This window comes from Mesoplodon bidens (assembly GCF_964165515.1).
Source record: "Mesoplodon bidens genome assembly, chromosome: 1".
Classification (NCBI taxonomy): Eukaryota; Metazoa; Chordata; class Mammalia; order Artiodactyla; family Ziphiidae; genus Mesoplodon; species Mesoplodon bidens.
The window spans coordinates 39,706,838-39,729,830 of NC_138176.1; the positions used below are offsets into that span (position 1 = coordinate 39,706,838).

A 22,993-nucleotide genomic window follows, 5' to 3' on the forward strand; every position below is an offset into this window, starting at 1 on the left:
AGACTCTTTTCTGACACAGCAGAAGGAAGTAGCACAAATGGAACAAAGGTTTCACTGAGGTATACAGGCAGAGATTGGAGTTCTGGGTGGTAAAGCAGCTAGAGTTTGTGGAAGAGGGTAGCAGAAAAAGGAGGATGAACAGACAGAGGGACTTCGAAGTGTGTATGGAAATTCACCTCAGGGCCTTGGTCATGGGTTGGGCTGCATATATGCAGAATCTGGAAGCATAATGGAGATGACACCAGAGATAGCACAGCTCTAGGAGAAGGAGTTCTGGTCCAGCCAGAGTGGAGAGACCTCACTGAGGAACTCACGTATTCAGCTGAGAACCCAGAAAGGCCACACGTTAGGAGTAAGGACCATGCCCTGAACAAAAGACAAAACTAAAACAGGCCTGCCTTAACAAAGAAAACCACACCTGATCATACAAGAAGATTAACCATTAATTTAAATGCCTGCCAAAATGAAACTCAGCACCCTTAAATTAACATTCAGACTCCCTACAACATATCACCCACAACATTCATCATACAATTAAAACTTATTAGACATGCAAAGCAGGAAAACATGACCTATGACCAAGAAAAAGAAAAAGCAGTCAGTGGAAACCAACACCAAGACAAACCAGATGTTAGAATTAGCAGACACGGACTTTGAAGCAGCTATTATAAATATATATGGGAATGTAAAGGAAAATGATTATAGCAAATGAAAAGACAAATCTCAGCAAAGACACAGAGACTATAAAAGACAGAAATTCTGGGTCTCAAAAGTACAGTATCTGAAAAGAAAAAAATCTACTTGCATGGTCTTAACGGAAGACTGGGGACTGCAGAAGAAAGATGTGACAGATTGTATTTTCTAAGAATGACTACATCTCCCATCCCACATGCTCTTCATACAACATAACCTTAACACTGCTCCCATCAAGTGATGGGGTCTATGGTCCCTCCCCCTTGAACTTGGGCACACCTTTGTGACTGCCTCAACCAACACAGTATGGGCAGAAGTGACATAAAGCTATTTCTAAGGCTAGGTCATAAAAATACCATGCACTTCTACCTATGCACTTCATTCTTAACAAGCTGCCATGCTACGAGGGCTCAAACTAGCCTACAATGGAAAGACCAAGCATAGGGGTTCTGGCCAACAGCCCAACGAAAGACCCAGATAAAGACAGCATTTACCAGACATGTGAGTGAAAACACCTTCAGATGATTCAGCCCCCAACCAGCCAACTCATCTCCTGTCACTGAGTCTTCCCAACTAAGGCCCCAGACACTGTGGAGCAGAAACAAGCCACCTCCACCATGCCTTGTCTGAATTCCTGACTCAATCTGTGAGTGTAAAATAAATAAATGTTCTATGCTATTTATGTTTAGAGGTGGTTTGTTATGCATAAATATTAGCTGGAAAATAAATATATGAATTTGACCAAAGATTAGTAGTAATTATCTAACCTGAAGAACAGAAGAAAGAAATGGAAAAAAAATTTTAAAGACATCATGGCCAGAAATTTCCCACCCATGGTATAAAACATTAACTTAGAGATACTAGAAGCTCAATAAACTTCAAGTAAGACAGATATAAAAAGAACCTGGGCCTCCCTGGTGGCGCAGTGGTTGAGAGTCCGCCTGCCGATGCAGGGGATACGGGTTCGTGCCCCGGTCTGGGAGGATCCCATATGCCGCGGAGCGGCTGGGCCCGTGAGCCATGGCCGCTGGGCCTGCGCATCCGGAGCCTGTGCTCCGCAACGGGAGAGGCCACAACAGTGAGAGGCCCGCATACCGCAAAAAGAAAAAAAAAAAAAAGAACCACACTATGCATATCATGATCAAAACCACTGAAAACCAAAGACAAAGGGAAAAAAAACAAAAGGAGTCAAAGAAAAAGACACATTATGTATAGGAGAATACCAGTCTGAATAACGGCTGACTTCTCATCAGATCTAATGAAGTGCTGAAAAGCAAAAAAAAAAAAAAAAAAAGCCATCCCAGAAGTCTATATCCAGCAAAATGCCCTTCAAAAACAATCAACAGAAGCTGAGAGGATCTGACGCCAGCAGACTTGCCCACAGGCTGAAGGGAACTAATTCCAGATGAAAAGTGAGTCTACAGAAAGAAACAAAAAGCATCAGAAATAGTAAATATAGGAATAAATGTAAAAGGACATCTTTTTCTTCTCTTGATTCCACTGAAAGACAACTAACTGTTTAAAGCAAATAAAATAACACTGTATTCTGGGGTTTATTACATACATAGATATAAAATCATACCAAAAAAATTGAGGCAAGCAGAATTTTACTGTTGTAGGGCTCTCATATTTTAATGGGAACTGTAATAAGCTAAGAATGTGTTCTGTAATACCTAGAACAAACTCTAAATATATATATATTTATACATACAAATAAAAAGTCAATAGAAGAATTTAAATTGAATACCTGAAAATATTCTATTAACCCCAAAGAGGACAGAAAAAGAAGAATGGAGAGAATGAGAGTGAAATAGGAATGAATGAACAACTAAACACAAATAGAAAGATGTTAGTCTTAAATAAAACATATTAATCATTATATTAAATATAAATGGACTAAACACTCCAATTAAGCAAGTTGGTGATTGGGGATTTCCTTGGTGGCTCGTTGTTAAGAATCCGCCTGCCAGTGCAGGGGACACGGGTTCGATCCCTGGTCTGGGAAGAACCCACATGCCGCAGAGAAACTAAGCCCATGCACCACAGCTACTGAGCCTGCGCTCTAGAGCCTGCGCGCCACAGCTACTGAGCCTGCGAGCCACAGCTACTGAAGCCCGTGCACCTAGAGCCCATGCTCCGCAACAAGGGAAGCCACCGCAATGAGAAGCTCGCACACCACAATGAAGAGCAGCCCCCACTCGCTGCAACTAGAGAAAGCCTGCACGCAGCAACAAAGACCCAACTCAGCCAAAAAAAAAAAAAAGTCAGTGATTACAAAGCAAGTTCAAAACTGACCTTCATAATATTTCTTCATGAAATATAGTACATATAAATGTTTACATATACTTGCTACACAAGTTGTCACACTCTACAAATTAATATACTATGCAATGTTCAACTCTGAAGAAGCAAGACAAGATTACCTAAATCAAATGCAAAACTCAATCCAGATGCTCTATACATTAACACCATGCAACTGAACTCATTGCAATAGAGGAGAAAGAATCTAGGTTGCAAGATAAGCTTTATACTGACTCTTAGAAGGCATAAGAAACTCAGTTACTACTTTGGTGAAGTTACTGGTGGTCCAGAGTCTGACCCTCTACCTTTCAGGGTTAGACTTGATCCTGTCAGCATATTGAGTGGTTCCCCCCAACCCAGGGACAAATTAAAACCCATATCATATGACTGATGTATAAATATCACAATGATCATAATGGCAATATACTAATTTATTGAAAACTCCAACTGCCATAAGAACTAAATTATTCATATCTTTATGACCATATCTAACCATAAGCAGACCTGAGAATTGAAATCAGAATGCTGCTGAATAAATGTGGAATCAAACAAGAGAAGTTAGTTAAATGAAGTAATTTTTAATAGACTAAGATATTCTGATGTTTCCATCTCCACAAAAGGAATGGTTTTGCCAAAAATATCTAAAGTTCATTGGCTAAGGCTTCCTTTCTCTTGGCAGTGCTTTTTCCATGTTTCAATAGCTAACCAATCCTTCTTTTCACCGAAAGGCTTTATGTTGACAAACTAAATATATTCTACTGCATTAAACTGAAGTCTTACTGTAAGGCCTGAGAGTCATTCTGTTTTTTAAAGGTGAACTGGTATATTTCTGCTTGGTGCCAGTACTTACTGATATTAAAGTCTATATTATTAGAGTTGGGAACTGATAAAAATTCATCCAACAAATATTTATTGAACACCTGCAATGTGACAAGCACTACTGTGGATACACTGGTAACAAAACTCCAAGTAGGAACGACCACAATCATAATAACAATTGCTCCTAGCAGCTTGAGAAAAACCCACCAGCAAACCCCCTTTCAAGGTATCCCATTCAGAAAATAGCCTAAGAACACTAGATAGCTCTTACTAATCCAGAAATAGGCTAAAAAGAAAAATAATTACTTATTTGCTACATTTTTCTGTAGGTGAGTCACTATTTGGTAACCATTTTTAATTCATCTGCTGTATCCATGTTGAATCAACGTTTGCCCTTAGAACCCTAATATACCTACAATTGCTACTGCTACTACTAAAACATGAAATTGGATTGTTGTTTTTCTTTTTAACACATAAATTATATCTGCCTTAATCCCACTAACACAGGCAAACTGCAAATATTCGAGTCCTTGACTATTTGCTTCTAGTCATCTTCAGGTTGTCAGAATTAAAATCAGCCATATATCTGACACAAGGAAAGTAAGTATCTTGTTGAAAATGTACTTTTCACTCTTGCCTGCACAGTAGTACTTTCTCCTACATTATCTCAAGTTAAATAGAAGAGAAAAAATAAGAGCTTTATATTATATTCAGGTGAAAGATAGTAATCCCCAGAACTAAAGAAAATCTATTCTATCTAAAGAGGTATAAAATTAGAAGGAAAAGAAATAAAGTGTAGTAAGTAACCTATAACTCACTGAAAAAACTTCAGAAGGCTATTAAAAATATTATGAATAAGAAACGCCAAACATTTCTCTGAAGAAGTTGTATCATTTTGTGCTTTTACATGGATGAGAGTTCCAGTTGATCTACATCCTTGCCAACCCATTAGCCCTTTAAGTTTTAGCCATCCCAGTAAATATGAAATAGGATCTCACTGCGTTTTAATTTTCATTTTCCTGATGATTGAGTTTGAATTTTTCATATGCTTATTGATCATTTATAAATCTTCTTTTAAAAAGTTTCTGTTCAGATCTTTTGCCCTTTATGGGGTTGTCCTCTTATGAATTTGTAACAGCATCTTTATACTGTGTTGAATTCAAGTCCTTTGTCAGATATATGAACTGCAAATATTCCTCCCAGACTGTGGCTGCTTTTTTATTCACTAATGGTGTCTTTCAAAAAACAGAAGTATTTAATGTTGATGAAGTTCACTTTGTCAATTTTTTCTTGTACAGTTAATTTTGTATGTACTAAGAAATCTTTGACTAAACAAAAAGTCACAAAGATTTTCTTCTTTGGTGTTTTTATCTAGAAGTTTTATAGTTTTACATTTTCTTTTATGTTTCCATCTATAATCCATTTTAAGTTAATTTATGTGTATAGGCATACCTCAGAGATATTTTGAGTTTGGTTCTAGATGACTACAATAAAGCAGATATAGCAACAAAGCAAATCACATGAAATTTCTGGTATCCCAGTGCATATATAAAAGTTATGTCTGCACTATACTATAGTCTATTAAGTGTGCAATAACAGCATTATGTCTAAAGAAACAATGTACCTACCTTAACTTAAAAATACCTTATTGCTAAAAAATGCTAAACATCACTTGACAACTCAGGGTTGCCATAAACCTTCAATTTGTAAAAAAAAAAAAAAAAAAATGCAGCATTTGTGAAGTGCAATAAAGTGAATCATAACAAAATGAGGTATGCCTGTATGATGAGAAAGGCTCATTTTACTTTTCATACTGACTTACAGTTGTTCCAGCTTCATTTGTTAATAAGCCTTTGTCAATTAATGTATATGTGAGTTTTTCTGAATCTCTATTTTGTTCCATTGATCTATATTATATGACCCAGCAATTCTACTCATAGGTAGCCAACAGAAATGAAAATATATGTCCACAAACGTCTTGTCCATGAATACTCATAGCAGCTTTGTTCACAGTAGACCCAAACTGAAAACAACCCGAATGTCCATCAGAGGGGAATGGATAAATAAATTATATCATATCCATAAAATGGAATACCACTCAGCAATAAAAAGAACCAAATTACTAATAAAAGCAACAACAGGGATGAATTTCAAAACTATTATGCTAAAAGAAAGAAGCCAGACACAAAACAGTACATACATATGACTACATTTATATAAAATTCTAGAACATGCAAAACTTATCTACAGTGACAGAAGACAAAGTAAGAGATTGCCTGGAACCAGGGCTGGGGACTGATTGCAAAGGGGCATTAAGAAACTTTATGGTAATAGAAATGTTCTAAATCTTGATTGTGGTGATGTTTACATGGGCGTATATACATCAAAACTCAATGAAGTGTACACTTACAAAAGGTACACGTTGCATATAAATTATACCTTAAAAATTGTTTTTTAAGAGTAATATGGGGCTTCCCTGGTGGCGCGGTGGTTGAGAGTCCACCTGCCGATGCAGGGGACACGGGTTCGTGCCCCGGTCCAGGAAGATCCCACATGCCGCAGAGCGGCTGGGCCCGTGAGCCATGGCCGCTGAGCCTGCACGTCCGGAGCCTGTGCTCCGCAATGGGAGAGGCCACAACAGTGAGAGGCCCATGTACCGCAAAAAAAAAAAAAAAAAAAAAAAGAGTAATATGATTATAAGCATCAATTTGTAAATTGCAACCCACTTCAAAAAATCTCAAATTTATTTTGATTAATAGCAGACATAGCAATAGAAGGAGCACATAATCTTCAGGAATTAGAACTTTTTAGAATGCAAAGCAAAATGGCACTGTCTAGAATAGTAGTCTAATAGAACTTTCCACAATGATGGAAATGTTCTATATCTGTGCTGTCCAACACAGTAGACACTAGCCACGTGTAGCTACTGAGCACTTGAAATGTGACTGGTGCAAAGGAAAATGAATGAGTAAATTTATTTTTAATGAATGTAAATTTAATCATAATTAGCTACATGTGGCTAGTGGCTACCATATTGGATAGCATAAGTCTAAAAGATGTATCTATGAAAAAATCCACTGGAATAGAATGCACATGCTTCTTAGAAAGGAAACAGAAATGGGTATATTCTTGGGATAGAGAATAAAATTGAAACAGAAGAAAGATACAGTAATAACTGAGGACTTCACAACTGTCAAAATATCCACTGAAAAAGATATTTTCAACTATATGCAATTTTCTAACAAATTCTTGATATTTTTTATTAATTTTCCTTTATCAGTAGACTAATAAATAAGAAGGGAACTACAATTTGGACACATTTCTAACCAAGAATGAGGAACAAGTTTGAGTGGAAATGCCAGGAAACAGGGAGAAAGTGTTCATATAATTTTAGAATTTACGTCAGACAAGGAAGGAAATACTGGCATAGTTAGATATGATACAGATCAGTAAAACGGATTTCAAAAGCTTCATTTAAATAACAGGCTATGAATTCATAACTCAATATCTAAAAGGAAAGACCATAGAGAGGCTTTAAAAACTAAAATTCTGTATAAACAATTACAAATGACTCTAGTTAAAAAAGACAAAAGAGGAAAAACAGAAATTATCTAAGACCAATAAATATAGCTGCAGAGAATTTACCCACAATGTTATTTTAAAAATAAACAAACAAATAAATACATATCTCCAGAAAAAAGGAGGGAAATAGTTATAGATGAACATAAAAGAGTAGCATATATAAAAAAGACAAAAATGGAAAAGACAAAAGAAAAGGCTTGGAGTGCGGGGCAATGTTTAGACTAAAAAAAGAACAATAAATAAGGTAGAATTCCATGAGTTAGACAGCTGTATAATGCTAGAGGTAGAAAAAAAGCAGGAACTCCTAAATCTCCTTTTCACTTCTATCTTCTCTGTCCAAGAAAATATTGCTCTGATTCAATAACTCAAGAGTGATGGGTACATGATATTTCTCTGGATTAAAAGCATTTTTTATTTGCAATTTAAGCAAGGCTATCTCTTAAAGAACATTTCTTAACAAATAGCTATCAACAAAAATCTCTGATATTCCATGATTATACATATTAGTAGAGAAGACAGTTAACAATAAATAATTCAAAACAGAAATAATCCACCAAGCTCTTTATCACTGCTTCATCTGAAGCTTGTAGTTGTAAAATTCAAATGGCAAGAGTGGCATAGCATTATAAAAATGGTCTGAAGAAACGGTACCACTAATTTGCTAATTTTCAAAAAGTTCACAAAAATCGTTAAGAAAAAAAAAATAATAGGGTAGTATACACAAACAAACCAAGGAAAAATTTGTTAAGACCAATAAAGATCACCAAGTTGTTTAACCTCAAAAAGAAATGCAATCAAAAATCAAATTACAACAAACAGTAAAAAGTTTTAAGTTTGATAATATTCAGTTCACCAAGATTGTGAGAGGGGAAAGACTCATACATGTTGGTGAGAATATAAAATGATACCATTTTTTAGCTTAAACCATGGACCCACTGGACCCACTGCAAAGAATTTACCTTAAGGATTATAAGTACTTGCAAAAGGACACCAAGATAAATGTGTGAAGCTTTTCATTAGAGCACTGTTTTCAATAGCAATAACTGGAAATACCCTAAAAAATGTATCTGGGAAGGCTCTTTATTATGGTATGATCATAAAATGGAATAAAAGACAACCAATAAAAGAATCAATTATATCTCCACACCAATATGGAAAATTCCTAAGTATGTTAAATGAAAAAGGAATATGCAGTATGTTCTCATTTGTAATTCTTTAAAAAGTGAGTATAAGATGAAAACAATTTTTTTTAAAGAATATGTGAAACTTTTAATTGTAGATATCTTTGGGAAGACGGTCTGAGGATGGGACGTGTAAAATAGGAGAAATCTGTAGTGGATATTTGCCATCTCTAGGCTGCTGAGCATCCAAAACCATTCCATTTTGGAGAATTTCAAGAGATGAGAAGCAAATACACCCTTCCTTATCTTTCTCGCATCACATGTACAAGGTCTAAGATCAGTTAGGTCCTCGTGTTCTGAACACTGAATCCCAGGTAGTGAGAGCAAGGTGTGGAGGAGTCAGAGATTATTCAGAGAGATCTCCAGAGGAACTTAAAGTTTATGAGCACAGTCACCAATATCCAGTCATGGTGGCAGTATCTGGGACAGCAAATATCCAAGCAGCAATGTCCTCAGCATAGGATACTCTTATTATAACCTCTTGACTATGCCCTGCTTCTCTTAGCTTCTGAAAATCTTCAAAGCCTGGTGGTTCTCTAGCTATGAGCTATCTAATATTTTTCAAAAAATTGCCTTCTAATTAAGTTAAATTAGAGTTACTTTGTGTCATGTGCAACCAAGAACCCTGACTTCTTTCTTTTATTTTCCTATAGTTTTCTTTTTTTTTTTTTTTTAATGAGGGTTGGTGAAATCATACACATACTTTTTTGTGTGCTCCCTTTAATATCTGAACTTTACTGTAATTTCTTATCTAGCACTGCGGGCAACAGTGAGACAGGCAGGAGAGTAAACAATCTATTTAAAAGAAAACATCACAGCATTTTTTTTTAAAGGAGGGAGGGTAAGTTCTCTCAAAGAACTTGAATATTACTTAGGGAAACATTCAGCATGACTGCCCCTCCCACTTCCTCCTCTCTCCTCCCAAGGATTTCATGCCCACAATTGGCTCATTGCCTTATAAGTCTGATACAATGGAAAGGCGGAAAAAAAGCAAGAAAACAACACTTTCCAAAGGGAAATGGGAAAATTTAACTGTGGATACTTGGAAAGTTGAGAATAAGAACTTAGACAAGAGCAGAGAGGTAATACCCTCAAAACTTAAAAAATCTTGAATTCAAATCTCTCTAATTTCTATACCTTATTTTAAATAATTTCAGATATATATAAAATCTGAATTCATTAAAGACAGTTGTGAGAATAAACACTGTCTTATTTTTTAAGTCTTTCCTTTCCTCAAAGAATTCCTATGAGATAGTTCTCAATAAGCTTCCAATGTGCAAAATTTTTAAAATTATTTTTGTCAAAATAATATATAAACATATATATTCCAAAAGATATAAAACGTTTGTAATAAAAAATTACTTGAGGGAAGATGGCAGAATAGGAAGCACTAGGAATGCATCTCCCCACCTAGACAAAAATTGTCCTGGCATAATCTGTCTGATGTAACTATTTTGGAACTCTGGAGTCTATTCAAAAGCTTGCAGCTTCCAGAAGAAGGCCTGGACAGGCCTGGACAGTAAATCACAATTAATTTCAATTTCAACTATTGGTGTGGTAGCAGCTATCCACCCCTCGTCCCCTCCCAGCAGGCAGCCATGGATGTATTCCTAGAGTAGCCTGATGGATCTTGTGGGACTTGTCCTCCAAATATCAGAGATCTGTGTCTTGATCCTTGACTGCTGCTTCTGATTACGATTATGGATGTGCAGACACAGAAGCGGCTGCCATTGTTGCAATCCCCAACAACTGAAATGGCTTCCAGGGGATTTAGAGATCCAGAGCCTATTTTTTTTCCCCTTTTCTTCTTTTGGGAGCCAGACATTTAAGAAGTATGACATCCATGAAAAGGATGAACACTAAGTCTTTCTGTGTAACATTAGTCTTCAACTCCTTTGGGTAAACAGCCAAAGGGGTGCATTGCTTGACTGTATGGAGTAGGTATGGTTTTGTAAGAAACCACCAACTGTTTCCCCAAAGTACTTGTACACAGTGTGCTGTGGAGTCTTCAATATACTGCCATATTGAATAGGAAGAGAGTTTCTGTATGCTACATACTGGATAATTCTACCTATACTACATTCTGGAAAAGTCAAACAGAAGCTTTACAGTGGAGACTGTAAAAACATCAGTGGTTGCCAGAGGCTGGGGAGAAAGAGGGATGAATAGGCAAAGCACAGACCACTTTTAGGGCAGTAAAACTACTCTGTATGATACTATAATAGTGGATATATATTTATAATGATAAATTTGTCCATAGCCACAGACTGTACAATACCAAGAGCAAGCCCTAATGTAAACTATGGACTTCACATGATAAAGATGTGTCAATGTAGGTTCATCAATTAAAACAAACGTACCACTCTGGTTGGGGACATCGATAATGAAGAAGCTATGCATGAATAGCAGGGGGTATATGGGAAATCTCTGTACCTTCTGCTCAATATAGCTGCGAATGTAATATGGCTCTAAAAAATGAAGTCTATTAAAAAAAAACAACAACACTCCACAGCTAATATGATATGCTATGGTAAAAGACAAAGTTTTTCCTCTAAAGTAAATAACAAGGCAGGAGGCCTGTTTTCGCCACTTCCATCCAAACATAGTACTGAATGTTCAAGCCAGAGTAATTAGGCAAGAAGAAGAAAAAAAGGCATCCAAATTAGAAAGAAAGAAGTAAAATTATGTTTGCAGATGACATGATCTTATATATAGAAAACTTTTAAGATGCCACAAAAAAATTGTTAGAATAAACAAATTCATCAAAGTAGCAGCATACAAAATTAACATGCAAAAATCAGTTGCATTTTTATACAATAACAATGAACAATCCAAAAAGGAAAATTAAGAAAACAATTCTATTTACGATAGCATCAAAAAGAATAAAATATCTAGGAATTATCTTAAGCAAGGAGGTGAAATGCTTGTACACAAAAAGCTACAAAACACTGTTGAAAAAAAATTAAAGAAGACCTAAATAAACAGAAAGATATTGCATGTTCCTGGATTAGAAGACTTGATATCGTTAAGATTTCAATACCATACTAATGCAATTCCTAGCAAAATCTCAACAACTATTTTCTTTTGCATGAATAGAAAATTCCATCCTAAAATTCATATGGACTCTCACAGGACCCTAAATCATCAAAACAACCTTGAAATAGAAGAACAACATTGTAGGACTCACAATTCCTGATTTCAAAATTTACTTTGTACAAAGCTACAATGTATGGTACTGGCATAAAGACAGACATACACCAATGGAATAGAATAGAGAGCTCAGAAATAAAACCTTGTATATATGGTCAAATGATTTTTGATTAGTGTGCCAAAATTATTCAATAGAGAAAGGAGAGTCCTTTCAATAAATGGTGCTGGGAAACGTGGATATCCACTTGCCAAAGCATTAAGTTGGACTTTTATCTTACATCATATACAAAAATTAACTCAAAATTGATCAAAGACCTAAATTAAAGACCTAAAACTACAAAACTCTTAAAAGGAAAGACAGGGGGAAAGCTCATGACATTGGATTTAGCAATGATTTCTTGGATGCAACACCAAAGACACAGGCAACAAAAAACAGATACACTGAACTGCATCAAAATTTGAAACTTTTATGTATCAAAGACAAAAGCAACATAGCAAAAAGGCAACCCATAGGATGGAAGAAAATATTTGCAAATCACATATCTAATAAAGGATTAATATCCAGAATATATAAAACTCAACCACAAAAAAACAAACCATCCAATACATGAACAGGCAAAGGACTTAAATAGATATATCTCCAAAGAAAATATAATAGTTGTGTCTCCAAAGAAGACACACAAACGGTCAATAAGCACATGAAAAGATGCTCAACATCATTTATCATTAAGGAAATGCAAATCAAAACTACAATGAGATACCACTTTATATCCATTAGGATGGCTATCATCCAAAAAAACCAACCAAACAAACAAAAAAACCCCAGAAAGCCCAGAAAATATCAGTGTTGGCAACGAGAATGTGGAGAAATCGGAACATCTGTACATTGCTGGTAGGAATGTAAAATGATACAGCCACAGTAGAAAACAATATGATAGTTCCTCAAAAAAGTAAGCATGGAATGACCATTTGACCCAGCAATTCCACTTCTGGGTATATACCTAAACAAATTCAAAGCAGAGACTTGAACACATACTGGTACACCCATGTTCATACCAACATTATCTACAATAGTCAAAAGGTGGAAGCAACCCAAGTGTCCATCAACAGATGAATGGATAAATAGATTGTGGTATATACATACAATGACACATACCACAATATGGTGAACCTTAAAGACATTACAATAAGTGAAATAAGTCACAAAAAGATAAATATTAAATGACTTCACTTATGTAAGGTACCTAGAATGGTCAAACATATAGAAACAGAAAATACAACAGTGGTTTCCAGGGGCTGGGAGTAGGGGGAATGGGGAGTTACTGTTTGAAGAGTACAACATTTCAGTATGGAATGATAAAATAGTTTTAGAGATGGATAGTGGTGATAGTTGCACAAGGATGTGAATATACTTAATGTTACTGAAACTGTACACTTAAAAATGGTTAAAATGAAATTACCTTGTATATATTATACCACAATAAAAAAAATTACTCATCTCCATCTCTTTTCATCCTCAAACCCATATTTTTCCCCCCAAAACAACTACCCTCAAGTACTGGAATTCCTTTTCCTGGTATTTAATTCAGCATTTCTATATAATATACGTAATAATGCTTTTTGTAGATTTATCAATTACCTGCATATTTTCTGCCATGTTAGAGGAGGCTTACAAAACCAGTAGTACCCCCAACACAAATATTTCACTTCTCTTAATCCCCTTCAAATGGTAACATCACAATTTTGGGTTAAATAAATCAACAGATATTAAATTTAAATTTCTTCCTGTTTCTAACTCACCTAATTTCCTAAGACTCTATTATATTTTCTCCCAAATACTTCAATATCCACATATAATTTATTTCCCTGAAGCCCTCTGTCCTACTGCTCTAATCACTACTGATTACTCTTCAGCTTTGTGGCACCGTTGTCACCCTGGGACTTTCCTTTGTTGTTTCTCAGTTGTATTCTCTGCTTATCGAAGCCCTTTTCTTTTCTTTCATGGTTTATTTCCCTGTTTTGCTAGGGAACATCTTCTAATAATCTCCTAAGATATGTTACAAGGACAAATTGTTTTTAGTCCTTGAGTGTCTTTTTTTTCCTACTCTTGCACTTGATTGATGGTTTGGCTAGATACAGAATTCTAGGCTGACTGTAGAACATTTGAAGTGCTGTTCCTCCATCTTCTATCTTTAATTCTACTGCTGAGAAGTTAGATGCCACTGATATTCCTAATCCTTTCTAAATGATCCTGAAATCTTTTGAGGAATTCTCATTATTCTTGGTATTTTAAATTTCAAAATAATTTGTCTTGTATTGGCCTGTTTTCACTTATTGTGCTTGGCACTATATAGATCTTTTCAATCTGGAGACTCAAATCCTAAAGAAACGTCTGGTATAATACCAGAAACGATTTTCTTTGATGATTTCCCACACTGTGTGGGGACCAGCACTGTGTTAGGCCAAACAAAGGACATCAACAAGCTAGATGAGCCCAAGAGTTTACAGTTTTTGTCCTCTGATATACAGGATTCTATGGTTATTAAGGAAATCAGCTTTGGAATCTGACAGACCTGGACTCAATCCTCAGCCTCAGTTCTTACCAGCTGTGGCACTTGGGGAAGTTAGCTTCTTTTAAACCATCTATGAAATGGGGATCGCTTTATTGTAGCAATTTAATAAGATGACTCATGTAAACTGCTTATACAACAGTAACACATGTATATAATAAATGTAAATAAATGTTACCTATTATTAAAATATCAAAAATTGAATTGGTGCAGATAATTTAATCATTGTCAAATCCTTCATGGCTTCACTATTTGTAAAGAATAAGACTAATAGGGCTTCCCTGGTGGCGCAGTGGTTGAGAGTCCACCTGCCGATGCAGGGGACACAGGTTCGTGCCCCGGTCCGGGAAGATCCCACACGCGTGGAGCAGCTGGGCCCGTGAGCCATGGCCGCTGAGCCTGCGCGTCTGGAGCCTGTGCTCCGCAACGGGAGAAGCCACAACACTGAGAGGCCAGTGTACCGCCAAAAAAAAAAAAAAAAGACTAACAAAAGAAATGGGAGGCAGCAAATGGGGACAGGGTTTTCTTCTGGGGTGATAAAAAATGTTTTGGAACTTGACAAAGTTGGTGGTTGCAAAACATTGTGAGGGTACTAAATGTAAGTGAATTGTATGCTTTAAAGTGGTTAATTTTATGTTATGGGATTTACACCTCAATTAAAAAAAGGAAGCAGGAAACAGAGAGGCAATATGAGGGAAGAAGTCGAAAGCTGCTGGAAAGGGAGAGGGAATTGATATCCTTTCCTTTAAATTATTTTGAAGCTTTCCTCTAAGTAATCTCTTTTCAACTCTTTTTAACTGAACAACCAATAATGGTAATGCTGAGATGACAAACACCTTTTTTATTGAAAATCAACATACAATTAAGGTTGATTGAGAGATCAGCATGTGATTAAGAGAATATTTGAAAATTTTCTTCGGGAAGAAAATGTATAAAACAGGAAAGGGGAAGATGGACTTTTGAATCTATAATACAGCTACTTATATATGGGTAAAAAAGCTGATAGTATACAAGACAATGAATAAAGGCTTTTTTCAAAAATCACTATATATCAGGAGACTGAGCTCTAAGCATTTCCTCATAATAAATACAGAAATCTTCCCACATCTAAAATCTTTCCAGTAAAAGAGGAGGAAGTAAATTATTTCCTACTGACAAACTAGAGGAAAATATTGTTATATACATCTTTTTTCATTTTCAACATTTCCCAAATTGTGCTCCATGGAACACTATTAGCGCTAGAGAGATGCTATTTACTACACTACAAAAGAAAAGAGAGAGAGAAGGGAGAAAGGAGGGAGAGGAAGAGAAATGGAAAGAAAAGAAAAAGGAAAGTAACATATTAAAATTTCACTCTTGGAAGATTTACAATGAGTAATAGCACATTAAAGGTTCTGCAGTAAGAAAGCCAGTTCACCTCTATTAAACCTAAACTTTCCTGATTTATTAGGTACAGAACAGTTCTCAAGCTATGTCTGTTAAACATATGAAGCATCAATTTTGTTAAAGATTGCCTAGAGTTATACCAGATAACATGTAAATTAGATAACTTCAATATTAGCCTGAGGGATAAGATTAATATACACACACACACACACACACACACACACAAGATTAATATACATATCAAAGAATAATCAATCACCTGAATAAAACATTGTTTCATATTACCAGCTGGTCACAGCAAGAGTTTAGTGGCAAGAAAAAAAGGGTAGAGAAGGCAGTATTAAGAAGAAAAAAAAATCTGGGAAGAGCTAGTTCTTCAACTTCCCTTCTATGAAATGACCCTGTCCTGCCCTGTCAATTCTGATCGCTTATTAAAGAAAACATCTGCAGTTAAGATAGTAAGAAATTTCAACTTGGTTCACTTTTTCACCTCTCTCTTCTTATTTTTTACATTAAATTCCTGATCCCAGGAGGTAACTTCAAAAGGAGAGGTTAAATATTTGTCACAGAAGTATTACTTTGAGTACCTCAAGTATAAAATCTCATGTTGTTATAATAAACCATATCCCTAAACGGTTAAATAATTTAAGCATGAAGATATTTGTAATTTGATTTGATTTTACTCAAAGCAATGACGTACAGCAACAACCAAGTCTGAATTCTGTACAATATTTCCTGCTTGGGGAGAAAATCATAGGGAAAATATGGAATTAGAGAAGAAAAGGTAATTTTAAGTATTCTTTAGACATCCCAATGTCTATATCCCAGTGTTTTCTTTTTGTTAACAGAAAAGATATAAGAAAATAAAGACATTTTTCACTGAGATGTTATCATCTTTGAACCAAAAAGGAATCATTAGTGATTAGTACTAGTGTCTCCAATATAGTGTAAGCCATTCAAGGAAATCAATTATTTAGGAACTAGAGACAGTCATTTCCATGGAGAGGTTAATCCTAACACGCAATCTACTTAGGAATTATTTACTTTCATTTTACTTCATAGGAAAAACTACAGGGCTTCCCTGGTGGCGCAGTGGTTGAGAGTCCGCCTGCCGAGGCAGGGGACATGGGTTCGTGCCCCGGTCCGGGAGGATCCCACATGCCGCGGAGTGGCTGGGCCCGTGAGCCATGGCCGCTGAGCCTGCGCGTCCGGAGCCTGTGCTCCGCAACGGGAGAGGCCACAACAGTGAGAGGCCCGCATACCACAAAAAAAAAAAAAAAAAACAAAAAAAAAACTACATCTTCCTTCCTGGTCACTGTTCATCCTTTCTCATAAACTAAGGGGGGCGGGTAACTGAGGCCAACAGAGCCTTACTGGCCATTTATCCACCAATCCAAAACAAACAAACAAAAACAAAACAAGCACAGCATAGCTATTATGTTCAGTTGATAATTTTTCATTTTTATGTGTTATTACCATTATCACTGGGGTGATAAGATCAGTTGGCTAAAGTAACCACTGGCTTAATAACAATCCATACACATAAAACTTTTTTCAAGAGTGACATTTGAAAAAGTCAAAAGCTAGATAAAATAAACTTTAAAGAAGATAGAATAAATTTCAACCTTTGTTCCTGATTACAAGCTAAATGTGTGAATCTTAATTCAGAGGCATAAAGGCAGAGGTTATGAAGTCAGAAGATGACAGATCAAAATACTTCCCAGCATAGTAGTTGCTTGATGACGTTATTACAACCTAAGATCCGATAATCATACCTACAGAACCAGAAACTGGACTTTATCAGTAACCTGAAACATGATCAATCAGCCTCAGTAAATTCAGTCAAAAGAGACTAATTCACATTCAGAAGAGAACAATGTAAAAATTAGGATAATTTATCACAAGGATATCCTTACAGTGATCAGAAAACACGTCCTCTGCTCAGAGTACTCATACTCCTTTTCAGTGTAAGTATTAATCTGACTTGGTTGAATACAGAATTATAGTAATATGAAGTAGACAGATTTCAGAGATGTTTCATCTAGGCCATAAAGAGGCCTGATAAACACTCCAGCACCACAGCAGCAAACACATGTTGGATGACTGCACTCATTTCCCAGATTCTCCATCTCTTGAGTCAAACTTTACTTCTCTTATTCCTTTTTCTATCATTCACTGCATTTTCTGTAGATGGGTATTATCACTGACTAAGCCATATCAAGCTGTTGCTCCCATGGATCTGCGATATTAAACGTTCTTCCACTGTGTCCTGCCCAACTATGAGAAGGCAAATTCATTTCCTATTTTCAAGTTCTTAAATAGTTCCTTTGACAGCCTCATGTACCATCTATAACCGTAACAGAAACTACAAAGAACGCTGGGAGTTTTTTGTAGATACTGAAATTTAATTCTGAACACATTACAAAAATCCAATTGGATACAACTCAATACTGCAAAAATGTAAATATACTCTGGCTCAAAGCAAATTGCTAAAAGTTAACCACTTAGTAAAACAACTATGGCTAACTCATGTGAGAGTACAGATAGTCTTATATACTAAGACAACTATTTAAGGATTCTACATTTGCAAAAAGCTTTACAAAGTGTTTTCCTGCACATTATAACATTTAATTCTCATAACCACCAAATATTTAAATTGAAAGTCTCCAAAAAAGATACTTCTGAGAGTACAGGGAATAATCCAAAATTTTAACTTTTAAAAGCCAATTAAAGTTCCTACTGACATTTTACAGTTAATTTATTTATACACAGATTTTTTGCTCTGAAATTAGAAAACATAATGACTATTTACATAGCAGACATAAAATATATTATATACTCTTAGGTCATAAATGTATTTAAAATTATTTAAATGAGCCTTGAGAACTACTGTTCAGAACTGAATAATAATTACACTTAGAAAATTATGCAAAATTGTAACGCAAACACTTAGGCTTTGGTATGCCCAGCAACTCCTTTCTAGATCCCCTGTACCAAAGAATTCTTCAGGTCCTTGGTACACTTACGCCCCATTATAAACTGCTCTATGTAAAATTACATGGTACCAGGTACCTACACCTTAGCATAAATAAATTTAAGTGAATAAATCCACTCAGGATTTTTAGGATAATACCCAATTGTGAAATAAAAGACAAAAATCACAGTGTAATGGAATCCAGACATTAAACTGGTGAGGGGCATTTTATGGAGTCCATGAAATCATATCACATACACCTGATTATGTAAAAGGTCAGTTCTTATCAAATGAGTTTTATCCCATTGAGGCCAAGTTGGTACGTGAAGCAAGAAAAAAGCAGTTATAGGTCACCAACATAATAAAAATAAAGTTTACATCACAATGTACATCTTTTTCTGTGGTTTAGAAATCTTTTCTAAATGAAAATACAACACGAATATACATCAATATTTGAAACAGAAAATTAAAGAGTTCTTACCTTACTACATCATCAATATTGTTCCTGTATACGCCTTCAAGTCTTTCTGCAGGAAACCCCATAGCAATAATGTTTGGATAAATATCTGAGTACTTAAGTTAAGGAAATATGCAACAATGCAAATTACAGGTACACATTTTAAAACATTAGCTGATTGAAATACACAACAATGCAAACTACATGTACATGTTTTAAAACATTAGCTGATTATAAAAAGAACCTCTCCCCACTACAAGCTACGCTAATAAAAGATTGTCAAATGTATTTACTTATAAGCCATTATGTGTAATTAAGAAATACAGGTAATTAAGAAATACCGACCCCAAAAAAGACCCTCAAAACAATTATATGACAAAACAATTTTTAAATCCTTCTACTCAATATATTTAGAATGCACCTAAGGTAAAAGGTAACTTCCATATTTACAGTCCTAAAGTATCGGGACAAAACCCAAAACTCAAAATAAAAACAAAACAAAAAACAGCTGTACAACTTCTCATTTTTCATGGTTGTAAAAGGTACTACAGTATAGAGAAAAGTAGATACAATTAAGAGTTAGAAAGTCAGGTTTAAGAACTGGTTATGCCTCTAATCAGTTGTATAAATTGGACAACTCAACCTTTCCTATTCTACACAACAGTTAGGTTGAGAAGACCACTATGATCTCTTCTAGCCCTTGGTATTTATGACTTGATAATGCTGAATTGAGGTAGAAACTTATTCTCATTTCCAAACAAGGTAATCAATATTTAGCATGCCCATTCTATTAACTTATGTTATATACTACAGTTGCATAAAACAAACTTCTACCCTCAAAAATTTGTATCAGATTAACCATAAAAAAGCACCAATAATCTACATTTCTATGCATTTTGTCCATCATACTAGCTCTCATTTCTTGAGCTCTATCAACCCTCTCTAATCTCATGATTTTCTGACACAGAAACCAGCCAAGCTAATCTGCCTTAAGCCACTCAAGACCATCTCTAAAGCTCTATGCCCACCTACTTGGACCCATTCATCTTCCAAATACAATTCAAAATTCACCAAATCCAGTGCCCTTTTAAAGATCTTGTTTCTTTATTTCCGCTGCATTCACACTATTGAGCCTTATTTCAGTATTATTTTCAATCTAAAAATAACTATTAAATTACTAAAAGCTTTCATTTTGATATATCATTATAATTTAAGAAAAGATTATATTACTATATGTTCTACCTTTATGATTACTAGTACTGCTTGGACAGATCTACAGAATATTTTAAGAAAAATATGTGCACAACAGAGTATATAGTATGTTACCTTTTGTATAAAAGAGATATTTTATAAAAGAAATATTTACACATATTTTTGTTTGAATTTGAAACCCCCCCACACACACAGATAACTGAGAAACTAACAAAAATGGCTGCTTCATAGAGAAGGGGAGGGGAAAGAGGGAAGCACACATTGAAACAAATAAATCTGATTAAATATCAAATTGGTAACCAGGAGAAAGGATTTATTTCAAGGGCTATTTGGACACTAATTTTACTGTACTTCTGGGCAGGAAGTATTCTAAGAAGGAAGAGAGCTACAAAGAAATTTTAAACTTCTTCCAATAGTTTATTTCTAATAATATCAGTATTGATACCTTCAAATTTTTTCCTTATATTATAGGAAAAAACAATGAAGTTATGTTAATGACTTGAAGATTCATGATTATTACTGTAAGAGAAAAGAGATACCATTATAAAATCAAGAACTCAAGTAATAACTGAAAATATTAACGTGAACTCATGTTTGTAGAACTCTATATTGTTTAGGTCTTTTCAAAGAAATGGCCTAAAAGTATGTCACCTTAGCAATAGTAAACACTTCTAGAACCCGATTTCATCCCTAATATCATAATACACTAAAGGGTACCAACTCCTTGGAAAACTGGTTGATGTCAGATCTGGGGCAGGGAAGGTACAAGGTAAGCCTGGGATATCTTTCTGTGCCAAAAAGCAGGAAGGCATACAGAGATTAGTGGTCTATATCAAACAGACAAAGGAGTTAGCATGAAGGATATCACAATGGCTAAATGTGTGACAAACTGAGTATCAAAGAAAAAATTTAAATGGTAGTAAATTAAAGAATCCTGAATAAAATGAAAATCCGTGAGTCTATAAAGATACTCAAAACAGAAAAAGTTAGAGCAACTAAACAAAAAATTATTTTCATTTATAACTTTTGATAAAAGTGGCTATTGGAATAGTTCTTTACTTTGAAATTGGTGAAGGGGGAGATTAAGGATTTATCCTACTTTTCCTGTAGGAACTCTATTTCAGGGAAAGCAAATAACTCCATTTCATAAAGCAAACACAACAGAAAATACCAGTTAATAAACATAAAAAGACAGAATTAGGAAAATCAAACTTTGCAAGCTCTAATAAAATTACTGATTTAGGCAAGGATCAACAAATGGTGCTAAACCAATAGGTGAGTGGATAATGAGGAACTGAACTTCCGTACAGAGCCAGAGTAACACTGCACAAAATATCTTCCAATGTAAGAAGACAAATATAATTGAATAATGGGCAGAAAAGACTGTCATCACCCAATTTCAGTGGTCAATCTCAGCATTACCAAGGAAATTAAGTAGAGATCACATAACTTTTGATGTGCTGCAATATGAAGAACACAGCATCATCTATGATAGCCAAATCATCTTCAACCTGCAAATCCACCAAGCACTTAGAGATATAAATTTTAACTTAGAGACACTATATGAGATAGAACAAGCTAAATGACATTATGAGCATAAACTGGACAAATTCAAAAGGTCTGCAGGACATGATGCAGTCTCTGTCAAATTATCTTTTTAAAAAGTCAAATATCATTTTAAAAGGGGAGGAGGAGAGGGATGGGTAGCTATCCTTGATTTAGAAAGACATAAGGGTTCTAACAGTCAAGTTCACTGGTACAATCCTGTTCTGGTTACTGTTTTAGACAAACCAGCCATTAATGACATTTTTAGAAATTTTAATATGATCCGAGGATTGGCTGAGATGAAAATTTACAGAAATGGAATAGTAGACATTATTGACTGAAAAAAAGGTTTCAAGAGAGAAGGTACAGTGTGACACCATTTTGATAAAAGAAAACATATACAGTATACCTGTATACTTAATTAAATTAAAATATGTAGACAAAAAGATTACAACTAAAGTACTAAAAGTAATAATCTCTAGATGGTAAGAACATATATTTTTTCTCATTTTTGCTTTTTTTTTGCAGTACGCGGGCCTCTCACTGTTGCGGCCCCTCCCGTTGCGGAGCACAGGCTCTGGACGCGCAGGCTCAGTGGCCATGGCTCACGGGCCCAGCCGCTCCACTGCATGTGGGATCTTCCTGGACCGGGGCACAAACCTGTGTCCCCTGAATAAGCAGGTGGACTCTCAACCACTGCGCCACCAGGGAAGCCCCATTTTTGCTTGTTTTGTGTTCTGTATTTTTGGTATGATGCACCTGTACTATTTCTATAATGGGTTTTAAAAATTATGTTTGTTTTATAATTATCTCCAAATCTATTTACTAAGTGTCTTGACAAAATACTCTCTTGCCCTATATGACTTACAATCAGCTTTGTATGTAGTTTTTAAAAATGCTGAATTTCTTTAAAAAAAAAGTATAATAATAAAAGTATCTAAGACTTAAATAGCTTTTACTATGGGCCAGGAACAATTTTTGTCACTTCAAGAATACATAAATTCACCCTCAACCTCAAAGGGTTCTTCTACTATAAAGACTCCAAAAGAAAACCATTAGGATTAACATTTTTAACATCACGATTATTAGCTGTCATCTATTATTCTCACATAAGAAAGCAGCC

At 35.2% G+C, this 22,993-nt stretch overlaps 1 protein-coding gene across 1 annotated transcript in view; it reads right to left on the reverse strand.

The window, feature by feature from the left end:
* The window catches only part of PTEN (phosphatase and tensin homolog), a 94,715-nt gene that overhangs the window by 49,026 nt on the left and 22,696 nt on the right, over nucleotides 1–22,993 (reverse strand). Inside the window, exon 2 of the mRNA XM_081223530.1 lies at nucleotides 19,138–19,222. Coding sequence (XP_081079656.1) covers nucleotides 19,138–19,222 — 85 coding nt within the window. The remainder of the gene's footprint in view (nucleotides 1–19,137; nucleotides 19,223–22,993) is intronic.